Genomic DNA, 20,567 nt, shown 5'->3' on the forward strand with positions numbered 1-20,567 from the left:
TGTGGGGGTTTTGTGGCAAAGATACTGGGGTTATTTGCCCTTTCCTTCTACAGCTCATTTGACAGATGAGAAAAATGAGGCAAACATGGGGAAATTATTTTCCCAGGGTCCCACAGCTAGTAAGTGGCCAAGGTCTATATATATATATATATATATATATATATATATATATATATATATATATATATATATATATATATATATATATATATATATATATATATAATGTATTACAGACTGAAAGTTCCTAACAGAAAGATGACAAATTCATAGTTTTTGTTATTCTCCAAAAACTTCACAGGATCAGGGGTTTCATTTTAAAATGAGGAAACCAAAGGCCTAGATAGTTAAGTGACTTGCCTAAGGCCACTGAGGAGGCAGGTAGGTGGTGCAGTGGATAGCATCGCACCTTAGAGTCTGGAGACCATGGGTTAAAATTTTGCCTCAGATGCTTGCTAGCTATGTGACTCTGGGCAAGTCACTTAACCCTGTTTACCTTATTTTGTTCATCTGTCAAAACAGCTGGAGGAGGAAATGGCAAACCCCTCCAGTATCTTTGCCAAAAAACCCCAAATGGGTTCACAGAGACTGAAATGGCTTAACAACAACAAACTACAAAGTTTCTTCCCTCTGTCACTCCCAAAAGTAAACGTTTATTTGTTATGCAAAACTGGGGAAAATTATTAATATCTAAATTACTTTGTATATAAGAAGTTGAATTTAAAGGCACATTGAAAATATAAGGTAAAAAACAATTTATTTAATTGGTAACCTTATTAAAATTATTAAACTGTGAAAGCCTTCAACTATTTTAAAATCATAACCCATCATTTAATTTTTTAAAAGCGAAATATATTTCAAAAGGCTATTGACAACACAATGTTTTTTGCTATGTTTTATTTTTCAATTCGTGGGTTAAGCATAGCATGCAAATAATTGAACAGAAACATGTATACATGACTTACAGTGAAATAATCATTCTAAATGAGAAAAATCTCACTACGTAAGTGCACATGTAATTTTTTTTAAATGAAAATACTTCCCATTCATGTGTTCTCATCATTTTAGTTAAATAGGTTTCAAAATGAGTATTTGCTAATGGAAACATTAATTCAGCTTAACAAATCTCATTTTGGTATTTTAACATACAGAATAAAATGAATTAAGGTTAATGAGAGGGATTTACTTTGACTCAACAGTTTAAACTTTGGGCCTTTTAAGTTAATATTTGGGTATCCAAAAATGCACCTGGTTTCCCTTTCATTTGAAAAAGATGACATTACATGACATCTGGGAGATTAACTTGCCAAGTTAACAAAATTCACAAAAAAGCACTCAGTGCTGTATATATATATGTGTGTGTGTGTGTGTGTATTTATGATGAAGCAGGCCTGCCTTTCATCTTATTTCTTTAAAAAAAATTCAGTTACAATGTTTACAAAATATTTTCCCACAGATCATAAAGTTCCTAGTAGTAAAAATCAATGAATTTAAGAGTAAGGAAATGGAGACTGTTTGGAAATTCTAACTGTAAAGTGTTACTTCTAGACAAATCTCCAGTATGAACACTATAAAGAATTCTGGGAGTGGTCAGTATCTCATTCCAGCGTGATGTCATTGGCTACCCGAAGACAATCATACATTTCCGATGGCAACTTGGATTGACTGAGGAGGTTCCCATCCAGACGTAGGTGTTTGACCTTAGAATAGGATAAAGGACCCAGGACCCGGCAGAAACTTTTCACTTCAAACTCTGGAAGACAATAGGGAAATTTAGAAACCTGCTTTGTACAGACTTCAAAAGCATTCAGTGGAACAACCTATGATTATAATATATTGAATATACTACTGATTTTCAACAAATAAATTCAACAGTTGTTTATTAATTTCCTCCTGTGTCTAAGACGCAAATAAGTCATAGACTACTCCTCTGCCATTGGAAGAAGCCATTGAGCTCATCCTTCTTGTTTCACAAATAGGAAACTGAGGCCAAGGGTGATTAAGTAACTTATTGAACCTCAGGTCCTGTAGAAAGTTTGTATTTTTCTTCACCATATCACATTCCTTCTAATCACTATAGACGCATAAGATTTGTTTTGTTCTTATTTTTCTTATTTTCCTCTTTTTTTCTTGTTTTTTTTTTTTTTTTGCTTTGTTTTGTTTTTGTTTTTGCAGGGCAGTGGGGGTTAAGTGACTTGCCCAGGGTCACACAGCTGGTAAGTGTCAAGTGTCTGAGGCCTGACTCCAGGGCCAGTGCTCTATCCACCACGCCACTTAGCTGTCCTTCTTGTTTTTCTTAATAACAATGTACTTGAATTCAAGAATCTTATACAGAACGGATGTGATCTAGACACTCGTAAGGACTGGTAAATTAAGTCTGAGTTTTATGAAGGCAAAGGAATGATTGAGAGTAATTGATGGAGGGGAATTTAAGAAGTGATGAAAAAACATTTACATTGGAGCATCAAGTATATATTTTTAAAACAATAAAATAAATTTAGGGCTGTAACTATTAATTTTGTATCTGCGGCAAGAAGCAGGAAACAAATCATTTGTCAGGGATTGAACCTGGTGACAAGTGATTCAGGATACCAGCAAACCATTGAAATGGAGGCTACCATTGGTAGTGGGGAAATGGATCTCAACAATAGGAGAAGACACAATTCTGGAGAAACTAACTTGGAGAACCGTCATGGGATTAGTATGGAGGAAGAAAGCATATGATGCATGAACTTAACCTAATTGTTATAATTAGCCAAATGGTGCTAGATTCTATCATTTTGAAGATGCTGAAGAACGCTTAGTACTAAACATAGACCTGAAGATAGTCACCTGCACCTTTCACCTTCCAACCCAAATGTCTAAATGACCACATCCATTAGAAAATATTGTGCAGGGTCAGCTAGGTGGCGCAGTGGATAGAGCACCAGCCCTGGAATCAGGAGGACCTGAGTTCAAATCCGGCCTCAGACACTTGACACTTACTAGCTGTGTGACCCTGGGCAAGTCACTTAACCCCAATTGCATCATTAAAAAAAAAAGTTGAGTGAGAGATTCTATGCCCATGCAAAACATCGATGATAGAAAAGGTACTTTTGGCTCCTCTTGACAATGTTTTGTGGTTATTTTCATATTCTCTTTTCTATTACTTGGTGTACTTAATAACTATTCTTTTCTTCCTTTTTGTATCATGCAAAATCTTTGCATCCATTGACTATAGTTCATTGGTGACTGAAAAGCATTAGGCCAGAGAGGAATGGATGGAACAAAAGAAGACTGGAAAAGAAAAGTCACACCCTTGTATTTTGGTGATGAGACACCTATTGGAAAATATAGTCCAAATCTTCCCTTCTCCAGGCAAAAAAACCCACTCATCAAGTTCCCTCTACCATTGTTCATTTTTGAGACCACAAAGCCTCATACTGAAATATTAAATGGCACCTTTATGTGAATAAACTTTAATTGATGAATATTATAATCATAAATTTTAAAAGACATTTTTATTTGGAATTGGGATTTCTTGAATGCATGGACATAATACTAAAGTGTGTGTGTGTGTGTATGTATGTAGGGCTGGAGAGTCAGCTTGGTGTAGTCGAAAGAAGAGAGAGAACCTAGGTTCCAATCTGAACTGACACTTTCTGTCTGTGTGACTTTGGACAAGTCACTTAACTTCCCAAGACATGAATTTCCTCATCATCTTATAAATGAGGGAGTTGGCATAGGCTATCTCTGAGGTCCCTTCTAGCTCTCATTTCATGTTCCACACTTTTCAGTTTATGTATGTACCATCTTATTTGATCTTTTCAACAACTCTATGAAGCAGGGAGCATAAGAACTATTATCCTTGATGGACAGATAAAGAAATTGAGGTCTAGAGAGGCAAATGAGGGAATACAGAGTAAAGCAAAACAAATAGAAAACAAAAACATAATTTATCCTACCTTGCAGGATTGTTTCAGGAAAAAAATGTTTTTATAAGTGTTATGTGTTTAATTGTTACTAATTGGCAAAATCAGGACTTGGACCTATGTATTCTGAGTCCTAGGGCAGGGCACATTCAAAGCATCCAAATGTGATAGCTCTACACTTTTTGAAGATGGCTTCCATTCCATCTTGGCTAAAGATATGAGAAGCACTACTCATCAGAGACTCTGGGATATGATATAGAATTAAGCAGCATTGCAGCAGCCTAGGCTAATCCTAAGTAGTTTGTGGTGTACTTGGGAAGGACATTGTGATTGCCAACTCATATTTAGCACGATCTTGACTTGATGGTGGTCCAGATGTGATGCAGAATTAGCGCCATCTGATTGCCAAATAATAAGTCAAGTAATGACAACTCAATACTGCCAGTTGGTTCCAACTGAAAATTCCACAATGTAGTGAAATTTTGCTAACTTTAACTCTTTGAGGTTAGAGGATTAGGAAGATCAGGCTCACAAGGGAAAGTAATGAATTATAGAAACAAATATACATTTGTTGCTTTCAGGTATATTTAAAGTATTGAAACAGCCAAGTGTTTCTAAGTGGAAGATCTGTTGGGCTTATTATTACTACTAGTATCACCATTACCACCACTACCTCCATTACCACCACTACCACCTCTACTCCCACTACTCCTATTCCTACTCCCACCACCACCACCACTCCTCTGCCCACTATCATCACTACTACTACTACTACTACTACTACTACCACTTTTACTATTCCTCCCATTTGTTGTTGTTCTTCTGTTGTTTCAGACATGTCCCACTCTTGGTGACCCCATTTGGGGGTTTTCTTGGCAGAAATATTGGAGTATTACCATTTCTTCCTCCAGCTCATTTTACAGGTGAGGAAACGGAGGCAAACAGGGTTAAATGACTTGCCCAGAGTCACATAACTAGCAAGTGTCTGAGACCAAATTTGAACCCCAAAAGATGAGTCTTTCTGATTGCAAGCCCAGTGTTCCATCTACTACTACCATTACCACCACCACCACCACCACCACCACTATTACTTGTACTACTACCAGTACTACTGTTACTACTACTACAACTACTACAACTACTACTACTACTACTACTACTACTACTGCAACATGACATTATGGATAAAAGTCCAGCCCCTATGAAAGAACTAGGTTTAAGCTCTGTTTATGATACATACTGGCTATGTTACCCTGGGTAAGTCCCTTAACTTCTTATTGTCCCAAGCACCTTTCTGAGACTTTAAGTTTCATAAGAGTTACAAATCTGTACTGGTCGAGGGAGTTTCCTCAATAGAAATTTGCTTTACCAATGAAATTACAAATGTTGCTGTTAATGATAATTCATATCTTCCTTGGCTTGTGAAGTAGATGGTCTATGCATGTATTGTTTAGATATCCATGTTCATATGGCTAAGTTTTTATAAATCATTATAGAAAACTGAGGCATCATGTCATAGTGGACATAGGGTTGACCTTGTAATCAGGAAGACCTATGTTTAATCCCCATTTCTGATGTGTATGGTCTATGTGACCTTGGACAAGCAAAATCTTTCAATGCCTTAGGCAACTCTCAAAGAAAAGGGTTGCCATCCTTTACCAGGTGTTCCCACCAGAAGAAAAAACATGTTCAGAAGGAAAAACTAAGAGGGAAATTAAGGTTCATAGAATATAAGAGATTTCTTTCTCCATGGTCATATGACTAGCAAGTATCTAATCTCAGAAAAAAATCCAGCTCTCCTAACTAAATCTAATACTTTTTTCCTAATATAAATGGAAAAATATTTTAATTTTATGGATTGAAACTTTAAAATTCCATTTTCAATCAATATCACACCTTATGGAGGATTATGATATCAAAGACTGAATGCTAGACTTATATTCAGGAAAACCTGAGTCTGAATCCTGTCTCAGATGCTTAACTAAGTACATGACACTGGGAAAATAAGTCAACTTCTCTGAAAGCCAGTGTCCTCATTTGTAAAATAAAGGAACTAAAATATAGATTCAATTAGCTCTAAGACCTCTTCCAGATATAAAACCATTAGCAACAGTACATTAAAGATTTTAATCGTGTGCTTTCTCTCAAGCAGACTAAATACTTCCCTACAATCACATAATGCTATTACTTGAATAGACCCATAAGATTATCCAGTCCTACATTCTTCCTTTACATGTGAAGAAATTGATCAAATTAATACAAGTAACTCATGGAAGAACTACAACTAGGGATCAGTTCTAGCTACTTTGTTCACAATACTGTTCTGGTCATGAAAACATAACTCTGAGTTACAAGACCTCATTCTAGTTCAGGATTATAACCAGCTTTTGTATTTTGTAACAATTAAAATTCTACCATATCACTTCTAGGCCCCACAAGGCTAAGAACATTAACAACAACAACATAGATAAATAGATATTAAATGGATAAATAGATAGATAGATAGATAGATAGACAGACAGATGATAGATAGGTAGATATTTAGATAGATAGATACATAGATAGATACATAGATGGACAGACAGATAGATGATAGATTTTTAGGCCTTTAAGGTTTGCAAAGAACATTACAATTATCTTAGTTTATCCTGGATATGACTCTGGGAGAAAGGTAACATTCCCCTTTTACAGATAAGGAAACCAAGGCTGAGAGACATAAGTGACTGGCCCAAGAGCACACGTATTATTCCATTTTGTCCTTGCAACAATCTTATTATTCTCCTTATACCAAAGAGGAAACTGAGGTAGAAAGTGATTAAGTGACTTGCTCAGGCTCACTCAGCTAACTGAGTCAGTATTTGAACTCATTTTCTAATTCTAGATCCATTGCTCTATCCACCAACAGATATTCACTCCTTGACTCATTTTAATACCATCACTAGCTAAAATATGGTCTTGCATGAATTCTGTGACTACTCATAATCTCATCTGTTGCCACTGTAATTTAGGAAGTAGGGAATGGTTCTACCAGCCATCAAGGCAAAGCCTACACCATTTTCTGAATAAAGGTCACATAATTTTACATGTAATTGTAATTGTAAAATGCAATATTTAAACTCATCTGTCTCCAGCCTTTAAGTTCAACACGCTTTCCACTGTGCCACGTTGTTTCTCATGACTACTATGGGAACATTTGAGTTTAAAATCGAACTCTGGCATGTACTAGCTTTGTAACCATGTGCAAGTCACTTGTTTTTCACTTCAGCCTCAGTGTTCTCAACCATAAAATATGAAAAACAATGCCTGTAGTTCCTACAGGCTGTTGTAAGACCAAAATGAGATGTCAGCAAAATATTTTGCAAACCTTAAAGCACCATATAAATGCTTGTTATTTTTATCATCATTGTTGTCGTCGTCATCATCATCATCAGAAAGGGAGTATGACAATATCCTTGAATGAAGTCCAAACACATTATGATGCAATTGGGAAATATATAACAAAACATGGAAATACAACAGAATGTAGATAATGTTAATGTGTAATTTTCTAAGTCAATATGCGGCCTGTGGTGATCCTGATGTACAGATTAGTGGCTCCCATTTCTATTGGACTTGTAGATTTAGAGCTAGGGGAAACTTTGAAGATCATCTAGCCCAACCTTCTTTTCCAAATGGAGAAACTGAAGCCTAGGGGTGTATGTAAAGCGACTTCTCCAAAGTTCTGCAGGCTAGTAAGTAGCAGAGCTTATTCAAACTCAACCTTTCCAATTCCAGATCAAACAGTCATCCCACTTGATCATACTACCTTGATAGGGTGAAATCTCAATGTTCTTTGGTTCTTACTGAATCTCTTGAGTAGTGTCATTTCCCATTCTAGTTGAGATACTCATACTTGTTTCAATACTTTGGCCAGCAATATGCGTCTTACCATTTTATGAAGATTTTCAGGGGTAATTGATAATGGGCAGCTATTTTCAGATGCAGAGAAGGAAACGGTAAACTGCTTTAGTATCCGTGCCAAGAATACTCCAGATGGGGTCATCAAGAGTCAGACACTACTGAAAAACAACTCAACAACAACAAAAATTCCAGACTGTGTATCAAGATCTAACACTACATATCTTTATCTCTGAGAATTTATAGGATCATAGATTTATAGCTAGAAGAAATACTAGAAGTCATCTAGTCCAACCCCCTCATTTTATAGATTAGAAAATGAAAGCTCAGAGAGGCTCAAATGACTTAGTAAAATGAATCAGGGATTTTACGCCATGAGGCTAAGGAAACTTCCATGTCATTGTTCATAAGGGGACTCCAATATGTGTCTATTTAGAAGATGGCATATGTATTTGTGATCATAGTGAATGTATTCATGAAATATGGGTGGAGATTTATACTTACTATCAATCTCATTGACCTCAAGATAATAGTTTTCAAGGTTTTCATTAACAGTTGGGATTTTCTTCAGCTTATTATAGGAGAGATCCAATTCAATGAGAGTAGAGACGTTGAAAGAATTTCCCGGGATTCCCTTATCAGCCAGCTGGTTGTGAGACAACCGTAGGTACTGCAGGGCACCAAGGCGTTTGAAATACTCATCGGGTATATCAGTGATCTTATTGTTGTCCAGGTAGAGTGTCAGCAGAGAAATGGGAAGGCCATCAGGCAGCTTGGACAACTGATTGAAGCTCAGGTCAAGATACTCCAGTTTCTTCAGGCCCTTAAAAGCTGCTGAGACCGCATCCTCTTTCAGTTGGTTGTGCTGAAGGTTGACAAAGGTCAGGTTGATGAGACCATCAAAGAAGCCTGGAGAGATCTTGGTGATTTTGTTGTACGACAGCTGCAGGTCTTCCAGAGATTTGGGAAGGGGGCCCACCACTTCGGTCAAGTTGTTATGGTTGATGTGTAACTTCTTGAGCTGTTTCAACCTCGTGAAGATTCTCCCCTTGATCTTAGAGTTTTCCAAGCGATTGTTATCAAGGATGAGCCACTGGAGATCAGTGACATTTTCAAATGCCTTCTCATCGATGGATTCAATCAAGTTGTTTCGGATGTAAAGATACTTAATCCCAGCAGGTATTATGGGCATGGTTTTCAGTTTCAGCTCATCACAGTACATAGCCGATGGGTAATTTAGTGGACAGTCACACTCCGGGGCACAGTTTGGGGAAGACAGTTGAAGCATGGCAAAAGGATAATCAAAATCATAGTAATTGTGGCATCTGATGCCACTAATCCATGCCAAGATGAGAAGGAATGCCTTTAGATACATCTTTCGGAGGTATTCTAGATCCTAAGTAAGAGAAAAATAAATAACATTGTATATGATATCATGGCATCCGAGATCCAGAAGTGGAAAGGACCCTAGATCTCATCTAATTTGCCTCCTTTTTTACAGAATAGGAAACTGAGGGCCAGGAGGCTGAGTGACTTGGGATCATTGGCTCTTGGATATAGAGCTACAAGGCATCCTTAAGGACATCTGTAGAAGCTAGGTAGGTGGTACAATAGTGGTTTGAGCAATGGATCTATAGTCAGGGAGACATAGGTTCAAATATAGCCTCAGATACTTACTAAGTCGAATGCCCTGGGCAAGTTATTAATCCTTCATCTGCTTCATTTTCCTCAAGTGTAAATAGGGGATGATAATAGTACTTGCCTTCTAGAGTTATTGTGGGGATACAATGAAATAATATTTGTAAAGTTCTCTGCAAAACTTAAAGTACTATAATATAAATGTTAAAATATTATAATGTATTATTTTTATAATGTTACAAAATATATTAAATGCTATATAAATATAATGTTAAAAATGCTAACATATTATTATCAGACCTAACTTCCTTATTTTGCCAATAAAGAAACTTGGAAGCATTTGGGCAACATATTGGATAAAGGTTTGGACTTGGGTCAAGAAGACCTGAGTTCAAATCCTGCCTTAGTCACTCATTTGATCCGAGGAAATTCATTTAACCTCTTGAAGCCTCAGTCTCTTCATCTGTAAAAATAGGTACGCTATTTGTCACTACCTCTTCAGGTTGTTATGCAGAGTGAATGAGAAAAATATGGAAAGCCCTTTACAAGTTTTGAGGTGCTATATAAATGCCAGCTATTATTTGTAGTGCTGCTATCAAAATGAGGTCCTAGGAGATAGAATCATATATTTAGAAAATTCTTAAATTCTAATCATGTATTTAGAAAGTTCTAGAAAACTAAAAGTCATCTAGTCCATCCCCATCATTTTAAAAACACAAAAAAATGAAGCCCAGAGACATTGAGTAACTTGTCCAACATCATATAGGTGGTAAATAACAGAGCTGGAATTTGAACCCAAATCCAAAATCAGTGTTCCTCCCACTGTGTTTTGTTCTCTCTCCTCCGCTCAAAATCATAAGGCATCATTATCTCCCTTTCAAATTAAGTCTAGAATGTTTGAGAATCCTCAGCCCCCTTTTATTTGTCTCAAAGAGTCCTAAGTGTATCATTTATGATGACTTAAAGGAGCAAACTTGTTTAAATGAGCAACTTTCATTGTATCATTGAAGGAGAAATTCAGTGAGTTATATTGGATGCTCTTGTGCCCCCTTCTGGGCTTTGTGTGGAACAGCTTCTCCAGTCAAGTTCCCAGCAAAGCTGCACTGACCCTTTAGAGTCTAGACTATCCTGGCCAGCCATTGTATCTAAAAGAAGTTTTAAATATTGCATCAGGAAGAGCTGCTGAAATGGGGGAAGATTTCTCCTCTAGAAAGAAGTCTAGGAACATCACCAGCTCCGTTGAGGGAGTTTAAGGTCATCACCAGTGGGATTTTGTTCCTGTGAGAAAGGCTGCTTAGCATTGTTGCAAGGTCAGGGGCTAGAGAGAGGAATGTTTGGCAGAGGTGCTGCAAGATGAGGTGGTGTTTGGGGATGGGATTAGTTGCTTTCTGGTGCATCTAAGTGGAATTATTAAGCAGATAAGCCTTAGCAAGAAACATCAGCTTGTTGGAGATGAACACTATGTCAAATCAAACCATGCCTTTATCTCGCAGAGATAAACTGAGAATCTGGAGAGAAATACCCCTGCTCCCTTTTTGTGATTCAAACTTCTCTTTCTCAGGGATCTGCAGCTTCTCGACTTGCATCCTGCCAAGATCTTAATGGGCAGGAGACACTACTTGGGATTTTAATGGTTGCTCAGAACAGAAATGGGAAGGAGGAGGGATTTGAGTGAAAATTTGGATTTTATCATAGAAGCAGAAGAGATGAAACTTGGAAGACCTGGGTTCAGATGCCACCTTAGATGTTAACTATGTGACCCTAAGCAAAACATTTAATGTCTCGGTGCCTCAGTTCTCTCAACTATCAAGTAAAGAGGTTGAACTAGCTGGCTTCTGAAGTCCTTTATATTTCTAGCTATTTTGTCCTTTGGTCTTTACAAACTGTGTGACCTTGGGGAAGTCACCTAACTTTTCTCATCTGGGCTATAATCCTAAAATGTAACAAAATCTTAGATGAAATGGCAGAGGGGAGGATTGGAGATTGAAAAACTTGAGAAAAGAGGTTGCATTTATCATGTCCCATTAGTCAGTGGTGGAGGTTCATAAGATGGCAGAATCATAGATCTCTAGAGCTGGAAAGGACTGTGCAAGAAACTGAGGCCCAGAGAAGTGAAGAAACTTTTCCAAGCTCACACAGAGATTGAGGAAGAAGGCCAAGACGAGGTTCCCGGGCTCTCAGTTCAGTTTTCTATTATATTATGGCTACTCCTGCCTACTGAAGTCAGGAGGGTTAGGAGTGGATGTAGCGTGAAACATGAATGGTGGCCTTAGGGAATGTGTTGGAACTGGGTCTTTACAAGATGGAAAGTCACGAGTGAACAAAGCCTGCATGTGGCTGAGCCAATTCTAAAATAAGATGGATCCCATTTTCTCTGTGTGAAAAGCAAGAAGGCAACATGATATTCAACACCATCCATCTCCTAGGCATCTCTAATTAACTTAAGATGTGTAAAGAACATGCATCTGCACTGTTTTCACTTGCAGCCATGAAATACTTTCATCAATCAAATGTAACAGCTAAGCAACTTATTATAAATACCCTGAATGTGGTTGCTAAATAGCAGATGTTTGCTTGCTGACATACTTGGCTAAAATGATAATCAAATAGCATTTCAACAAAAATTAAACAATGGTTATATCTCCCTGTTGTTTGTTTGTTTTCAAAATCATCACTTCAGATAGACCTGTCTTTGTTTATCAATCTGTATAAAAATATTTGTCTTTCTTGATCAGTAAGATACTCATAGTCTTCTACTGTCTATTCACTTCAAAGTTAATACATTCTCAGTGCAGAAGTCTCTATAATACCCCAGGAGGGGGAAATGCTTTCATTTTTCTTGATGGGGACTGAATATTGGTAGAAAGAAATAGCATGAAATCAAGCATGGCCTGGAACTCCATAATGAATCTTCTATGAGGTTGGGCATTGGTCATACTTTTGTTTTGGGGGGTTTTTTATTGTTAACTATAAACCTGGCTAATGTAGAAATGTTTTGCCTAACTGCTCATGTATAGCTTATATTGAATTGCTTGAGTTCTTGAGAGGAGAGGGAGGGAAGAAGAGGATTTGGGACACAAAGTTTTTAAAAAATGATGTCAAAATTTGTATTTACATGTAATTTGGGAAAATAAAATTCTATATAAGCAAACAAACAAACAAACAATAATTGCTGACTACAAAATAAGTGCTACCATGGGGGAGGGAAGGAAGGAGAGGGTAGAAACAAAGCAGCATCATATGAGATAATATATGTAAAATACTTTGCAAAAGCTAAAGCTTACATATAAGCTCAAAGAATCAAGAGTGTTAGTTGGCATCACTTTCTCCAATGGTTTCTACAAATATCCCCTTTTAGAAATACCCCAGGAAGCACATCCTCAAAACATTCCAAAAATCAATGAAGCCAGAGTAACAGAGTGAACAGCTCATCAAACTTGGATGCAAGAGGATTTGCTGTATGACCTCACATGAATCACTTAATCTTTCTGTGCCTCAGTTTCCTCCTCTGCAAAATAAAACTTAGCCTTAATGGCCTCTAATGTTTCTTCCAGTTTTTCATCTATAAACTTATGATTCTAAGGTAATTTATCTAATGGAGAGTTTATGGAATAGCTCATCTCTGTAACCTGCACCAATTTTTTTTTCTTTCAGTAAAAGCTTATAATAATAATGAATTCATTTTAAATGATTTGGGACTTTATTTTAAATGTCCTCTACCTTAATTAAAAGTCATTCCACCAAAAACAGTGAGGAGGTAAAAAATCTTCTAAATTCCAGGAATATTCTGTGTCCTGTTTAATCTCATCATCCCCTCCTTCCAGCCATAAAGTCATATTAAAAGTACCCTTCCCCAATAAAACAGAAAATGCCGTGCACAGTTCTTCTCTCACTCATAAAACATGGAAGGTATTTTTCCACGAAATGTGGAAAGCAACTGGACAAAACCTGATTTTGCTGTTCTCACTCTTACTGGCAAAGTTGCTGGGACATTTTTTTCTGTTTCTGGGACAAGCCTCTTACCAACTATCCAACTCTCTCTCTCTCTCTCTCTCTCTCTCTCTCTCTCTCTCTCTCAAGTTAAAACACTCAACAGGGCTTACCTTACTGCTTTGAAGCTGCTGTCTTTAATTCCCACACCAGACACAATAAGAATCAGGATCGCCCAATACACGCCGTGAACTCTGTCAGTAGGGAACTGACTGCCAGATTCTTGGTGATACAAGAACTCTGTGTGTGTGTGTGTGTGTGTGTGTGTGTGTGTGTCTGTATGTGTCTGTGTCTGTGTCTGTGTCTGTGTGTGTGTGTGTGGTGGGGAACACCAGCCCAGGCAGGCTGTCCTATGAATGGAGTTATGTCATCGTGGTTGAACCTCTGGTGTGGAAGAAGCAAGTCCTGATCTTTAATGAAGTGCAGGTGGGCCCCTTATCCAAGGACAGCCCAGCTGGTCTCCCTATGGAATGGAGAAGAGATATGCATTGAAAAGAACACAGACTGCAGGCAGTCTCCACTTTTTGCAGAAGGTATGCAAGCCAAGACGTGGACATTTCAATTACAGCCAGAGTTTACCCTGTTCTAAAGTTTTCTGATTTCAGCTTCATGCTTTTTTTTTTTTTTATCAGCTGTCTGACTCATTTTCACTGCCTGGTTGGAATTTCCACCACGTCAATGGTAGAATAATTGTGAGCCTTCAACAAAGGCAAAATAACTCAAATTAAAGACACACAGGGGTCTCTTAAGATACAGAAAGACCACGTCAATTTAATTTGATCCAATTCAAGTCAAATGAATTTGACAATTATTTATTATGTACAAGGCAATAAGCAGAGGAGACACAAAGACAAAAATGAATTACTAAGTTCCAGGAACTTCAATTCTCCTCAAATTAAACACAATTTGATTATTTAAGTACAATTTGAGTTGTTGTTCATTGTTCAGTTCTGAAGACATCACAATGTTGGGGTATCATCCAAAAATCTGTTTATATTCAAATAATCAAATGGGATGATCATCGGTTTTGTTATTCTCTTCAACTATGTAGATAACAACGTATTCGTGCTGGATATTGTGAGGAGAGTGAGTAGTGGTCTTGGACCTTGAGTCATGAGAACTGAATTTGAATTCTCTCCCGAGCACTTACTAGCTGTGTGACCCTGGGTAAGCCATTGCATCTCTTTAGGTTTCAGTTCCTCATCTGAAAAATGAGGAGGTTGGTCTTGATGATCTCGGAGGTCCCTTCCATCTCTGTCTATGGTCCTGTGCTTCCCCTTCTTGTAACCCTTACCCATGTCTTCCTATGAATTTGCCCAAACCCCACATACTAGATGCTTTTCTGACGCCTTCTCCTGACATTATGAAGATGCTGATATCTGTCCACCCTTGCAATATAACCAAGCTCATCTTCCTGTCCTAACATGTTTCCACAGTGACATCTTTTACTTCTTCTTCATAGTTCTATTTTGGCTGCCAACAACCACCAAGTAGCTATATTCCATGTCCTCCTGCCAAACAGAAAGAGCAATGGAGGATTGATCTTAAAAAGGTGAAACAAATGAATATAATACTGGGGATTTTGATGATCATAAGATCATAGATTTAGAACTAGAAGGGACATGTTGGCTTCCTGGCTTCCTTCAAGATTCAGCTCAAAGCCAACTTTCTGGTATAGAATGGTCCTAGGGCCTCCTATTTCCATTTACACACATGTGTGTACACACATATGCTTGTGTATGTTTATGTGTCTACCTAGTTATCTACATATTGTCTCTTTTATTACAGTATGAACTCCTTGGGCAGCTAGGTGGCATGATGAATAGAGCACTGGCTCTGATGTTGGGAGGACCAGAATTCTGTTCTGACCTAAGATACTTACTAGCTCTGTGACCCTGGACAAGTCATTTAACCCCAATTGCTTTAATAAAAGCATCTAGGGCCATCTCCAGTCATCCTGATATCTATCTTACCACTAGACCCAGATGGCTCTGGAGGAGAGAGTGAGGTTGGGGACCTTGCAAAGCCCTGTTTCACTTAAATCCAATTAAAAAAATTAAAAAAATAAATCAAATTCAGTGTAAGTCATGAAGTCACCCAGATTGCATGGTCCTCTTTGAGAATGAACTCCCTTAATGTAGGAATCATATGTTTACCTTTCCCTGTATTACTAGTGCTTTGTATAATGCCTAGCTGATGCCTAGCTGAATAAATGTTTGTTGACTGACAACTTTATATTATAGAAAAAAACACTGACTTTAGAATTGGACCCCTAGGTTCAATCTTACCCTTGATGTATGTTCCCTGAGTGTCCTTTAAAAGGTCTCTGAGTCTCAGTTTCCTCACTTATAAATTAGTACCTTGGATGGGCCAGATGACTTCTGAGGTCTCTTCTAACTAAGGGTGAGCTGGAACCAGCTCAACCAACTCATGAAAGCTTAATATTAAATTTTGAGTGCAAGCGTTAACACCTCAGAAATCAGCAAACCCTACATATAAGGGCTTGAGTTATTATATTGTTGACTTCTAGCCTTAAGAAAGTGATGGAAAAGTGTAAAAGTGCAAAATAAAAGTGCAAAAGTGACATTTTTTTCAGAGTCAGTTGTTAAGCATTTACCAGCGTCACTGTTTTTATGAGCCTTATTCATCTATCCCCACATCCTCATTTTCCAAAGAGTTTAAATGATTCATCCAAAATCATTCAAGTGGTAAGGGTGAAAACAAGGATTATAACCTAGGTAATTGGACTCCAAATACAGCAATTTGGGGGATCAGGGCTTCATTAATGCAATAGTACTCAAGTGTGTGAAAGACAAGAGAGACACTGAGTGGCAGAGATGGGGAAGGAGCATTTCCCAGGGAGAGTACTTTGTTTCTTTCTTTTTTCTCTCCCTTCATTCCTTTATTCCCCCTTCCCTCTCTTTTTGTCTTTCCTTCCTTCACTCCTTCCTTCCTTTTCCCCCTCCTCCATTCCTCCCTTCCTTTCTTTTTCTCTCTTTCCCTTCTTCCTCCCTCCCTTCCTTATGACTCTCTTTTCCTTTATTCTTCCCTACCTCCTTGTCTCCCTTATTTCCTTTCTCCTTTCCCCCTCCTTTCCTTCCTCCCTTCTTCCCTCTTTTCTTTCTTCTTTTCTTCCCTTATTCCCTCCCTTTCATCCTTTTCCCTCCCTCATTCTTGTTCTTTCTCTTTTCTTCTTCCTTTCTACCCTTTTTTCCTTCCCTTTCCTTTTGCCCTTCCTCCATCCTTTCCTCCCTCCCTCTCTCCCTTTCTTCTTTCCTTCCTTCCTTTTTTCCTCCACCCTATCCCTTTTTCAATCCCTCCCTTCCTTCTTTCCTTTTAATATCCTTTGACACCTTATGTATCAGGAAATCTCCTTTACTTTTTCTTTGATCCCTTCATTTAAAATGTTAAATTGTGTATATCATGGTTAGATTTTTGCCTTAGGAAACTAATTTTGGCCTTTTCGTGGAGGAAGAATTGTAGAGAGGAAAATCAGTAAATATGGAGATCACTTTGGAGATCAAGAAAGATATGATAAGATAGGGTGGTAGCTATGCAAATAGAGAGAAGAAGATGGTTATGAGAGATATTATGGAGGTAAAATCAAGAGCTATTCTTTGATTAGAGATAGTAGAGAGGTGAAAGTTATTTTTATAGGATAAATCTGAAGTTACAATTCAGAGTTCTAGGGACACTCTGTTGGTACACTCACCAGAAAGATGGAAGATTGAAGGAAGAGCAGTTTAGTGGGGAAAATAATTAGTTCACTTTTGGACATATTGAATTTGAGATAACAATTAAACATAGAGAAGGAGATTTCTATTAGGCAGTTGAATATGTGCTAATACATGAATAGGAATAAAAATAGATTAGAAATTTGATAATGACTTTTGCTCTGGACCTCACATCCTTTGTTTCTCAGTAATGTGCTTATTATACAAATTGTGTCTTGTGGTTTTCTGTGCTTACATCTTACCCTCATCTAGAGTGTATGTTCCATGAGATCTTGGGGACTGTGACTTGTCTAATCTTGCATCTTTATCTTCACCAACCCACAATTCTGTATTACTAAAGGTAATTAAGAAATGTTCCTTGTGTAAACAAGAATGATAAATATCAGATTGTTGACTAATATACCCATTGGTACATTGTTGTATTGAGTGTGTTTTTCTTCTTACCTTTGACTCCATCATATGACTTTTGAGATATAAGGATTTGCTGGATATAAGGATTTGCTGGAAGTTGAAGCACCGGGAAGCTTGAGATCAGTGGACACTACTCAGTCACTTGGAAAACCATTTCAATCTATAATTACAGTATGAATAAGAGGGCTCCATATAATCCATTCTTCCCTAATTTTTATAGATATTTTTATATGACCGACATTACTCAACATATCCCTCACTACTCCCAAGATACATCTTTATAATATGTATCCTATAGAAATGTTAGCCATTTTTATGGGCATAACCTGAATTCAGCAAAGGAGTGGTCAGATAAATTCGAGGAGGAGGGGGCAGCTAGGTGATGCAGTGGATAAAGCACCAGCCCTGAATTCAGGAGGACCTGAGTTCAAATCTGGCCTCAAACACTTGACACTTACTAGTTGTGTGACCCTGGACAAATCACTTAACCCTCATTGCCCCACAAAAAACAAACAAACAAAAACAACAACAACAACAACAAACCAAACAGATAAATTGGAGGAGAGCCACGAGAGAGGGATATTCCAAAAACTTTTTGAGAAGGGAGTATCAAAGAGAAAGACATCATTGATAGTATCAAAAACTACAGAGAAGTCAAGAAAAAGCACGACCATGTCCCATTACTTTCCATTACAATCATGTTTCATAATATTTGATTCTCACAACGTTTTTCCCATAAAAGTATTTTATTATTTTTCAGTTACATGTGGAGATAGTTTTCAACATTTGTTTTTATAAGATTTCTAGTTTCAATTTTTTCTCCCTCCTTCCCCTACTTCCCCCATCACCAAGATAGCAAGTAATTGGTTATATATGTACAATCACGTTAAACATATTTCTGCAATAGTCATGCTGCAATTCTCACAGCTTTTTTCACCATTCACCAATGGTTGCACAGAATTTTTTTTTAAAACCAGGAAGACATAGAAGAATCAAGGGGATATGTTAACTATAGGGCAAAAAAGTTTTGGGGCTTCCTTTGGTTAAGAATGAATGAATGGGGGCAGCTAGGTGGCACAGTGGATAAAGCACTGGCCATGGATTCAGGAGGACCTGAGTTCAAATCCAGCCTCAGACACTTGACACTTACTAGCTGTGAGACCCTGGGCAAGTCACTTAACTCTCATTGCCCTGGGAAAAAAAAGAATGAATGAATGAATGAATGAATGAATGAATGAATGAATGAGTGAGTTATGTAAAATAATAGTGTCAGGAAACGCTTTTTTCTTTTTTTCTGTTACAATTTGAAGATAAATATTGACTTTCAACATCCTTCTCTTTTGTCACTGATGGGCTTTGTACTAGCTTCCATGGTGTAGTGAATGATTTACAAAGACTTTCATTCTGAGTGATTGACAGCATCTCCCAATTTTGTTCTTAGGCTAAGAGAATTAACTTGCTCTTTAGAGGTCTGGATTTAATCAATGGATAGTCTGTTTCTTATTTCTTGGATCCCCTTTAGGAATTCTTCCCACATTCTATATGAAAATGTTGTACTTGAACCTCAGTGCTAAAAATAAAAAAGTAATAAAGAAGGCAATTAATTAATAAATGAATAAAACTAATGAGACTTTATTTTAGCTTCTCTTACTCCTAGGAATTCACCATTTTCTAAGATAAAATTTACCATTTATAGTTGATATTCTCAATTTACAATGGTGAGCCTGATTTTGCAAATAGGACAAAACACTTGAACTACCTCCTGTTAATTCAGGATAGGTTGTTGTCAGCACAATAGAAGTATTTTAACCTAGAACAAAGATGAATCTGAAACTTATTTTGAGTTTAGCAGGCCAATAAGTCTGTCCTGCTCCTCCAGGAGAAACCTAATTCACTACACACTGGTTACTCACATAATTGTGTAGTGCATTTTAATATTTAAAGAATAACTAGCAGAAGAACCTCATCTAAGAGTGTATGAATCATTCTGCATCCATCCTCCCCAACTTCTCCAGTGAAAGGAAGCAAGGACATTTTCTCACCTTTTCTCCAAGACCAACATTTGTAGTTGGGCAACTAGCATTTATTAAGAGTTTGCTATGAGCCAGGCACTGTGCTAAGTGCTGGGAATATGAAGAAAGGCAAAAAAGTTCAGTTCTTATTCATAAGGAGATCACAGTCTAATGGGGAAACAACATGTAAACAATTATTTACCAAAAAAAAAGATAGATACACCCATATTTATAGGATAGGTTGGAAATAATTTCAGAGGGAAGGAAAAAAGGTTAAGGAGAACAAAGAAAAAATTCTTGCAGAGGATAGGACTTCACCTAAAACTTAAAGGAAGCCAGAAATGCTTAAAAAAATGGGATTTAGGAGTGAAAGAATTCCAAGTATAGGGCACAGCCAGGGAAAGTCTTTGGTGCTAGGAGACCAATGTCTTAGATGAGGAATAGCAAGGAAGCCACTTTCACTGTATTCCAGGGTATGTGGAGTGAGTAAGGTAAATGAATACTGGAAAAGCAAGAAGCAACTTATGAAAGACTTAAAAGGCCAAACAGATTTTATATGTGATGCTAGAGGCAATAGGGAGCCACTGGAGTTTATTGTAGAAGGAGGTGATTTGGTCAGATCTGTGTATTATGAAGGTAAGTATAAAGCTATGTGGAGGAGAGATCTGAGGCAGAGGCCAAACTGCAGGCTCTTTCAATAGTCCAGGCGCAAGTTCATGAGGATTTGTTTCAGGATAGTCCCAGTGACAGAGTAAAGAAGGGAGCATATATGGAAGATGTGATAAAGATAGAAATGATAGCATGTGGCAGTTGATTAGATGCGGGGGGTGGGCAGGAGTGATGAGAGTGAGGAAACTAGGTTGTGAGTCTAGGTGAACCAAAGGATGTTGGTATCCTTGACGGTAATTAGGAAGTTAGGAAGAAGGGAAGGTTTTGGGGGAAAAGATGAGCCCAGTTCTGAAACTATTTCGTTT

At 37.6% G+C, this 20,567-nt stretch overlaps 1 protein-coding gene across 1 annotated transcript; it reads right to left on the reverse strand.

Annotated features, from left to right (window-relative positions):
- Nucleotides 1-782: 782 nt before the first annotated feature.
- On the reverse strand, nucleotides 783-13,854 carry LUM (lumican). Its single transcript, XM_043967915.1, has 3 exons — nucleotides 13,550-13,854; nucleotides 8,313-9,204; nucleotides 783-1,753 (listed from the first exon to the last, which is right to left on the reverse strand). The coding sequence occupies exons 2-3, from the start codon at nucleotides 9,181-9,183 to the stop codon at nucleotides 1,599-1,601; spliced, it is 1,026 nt and encodes a 341-aa protein (XP_043823850.1). The 5' UTR covers nucleotides 9,184-9,204; nucleotides 13,550-13,854; the 3' UTR covers nucleotides 783-1,598.
- Between the last annotated feature and the right edge of the window lie 6,713 nt (nucleotides 13,855-20,567).

The sequence above is a fragment of the Dromiciops gliroides genome, chromosome 5 (genome assembly GCF_019393635.1).
Source record: "Dromiciops gliroides isolate mDroGli1 chromosome 5, mDroGli1.pri, whole genome shotgun sequence".
In the NCBI taxonomy this organism is placed as follows: Eukaryota; Metazoa; Chordata; class Mammalia; order Microbiotheria; family Microbiotheriidae; genus Dromiciops; species Dromiciops gliroides.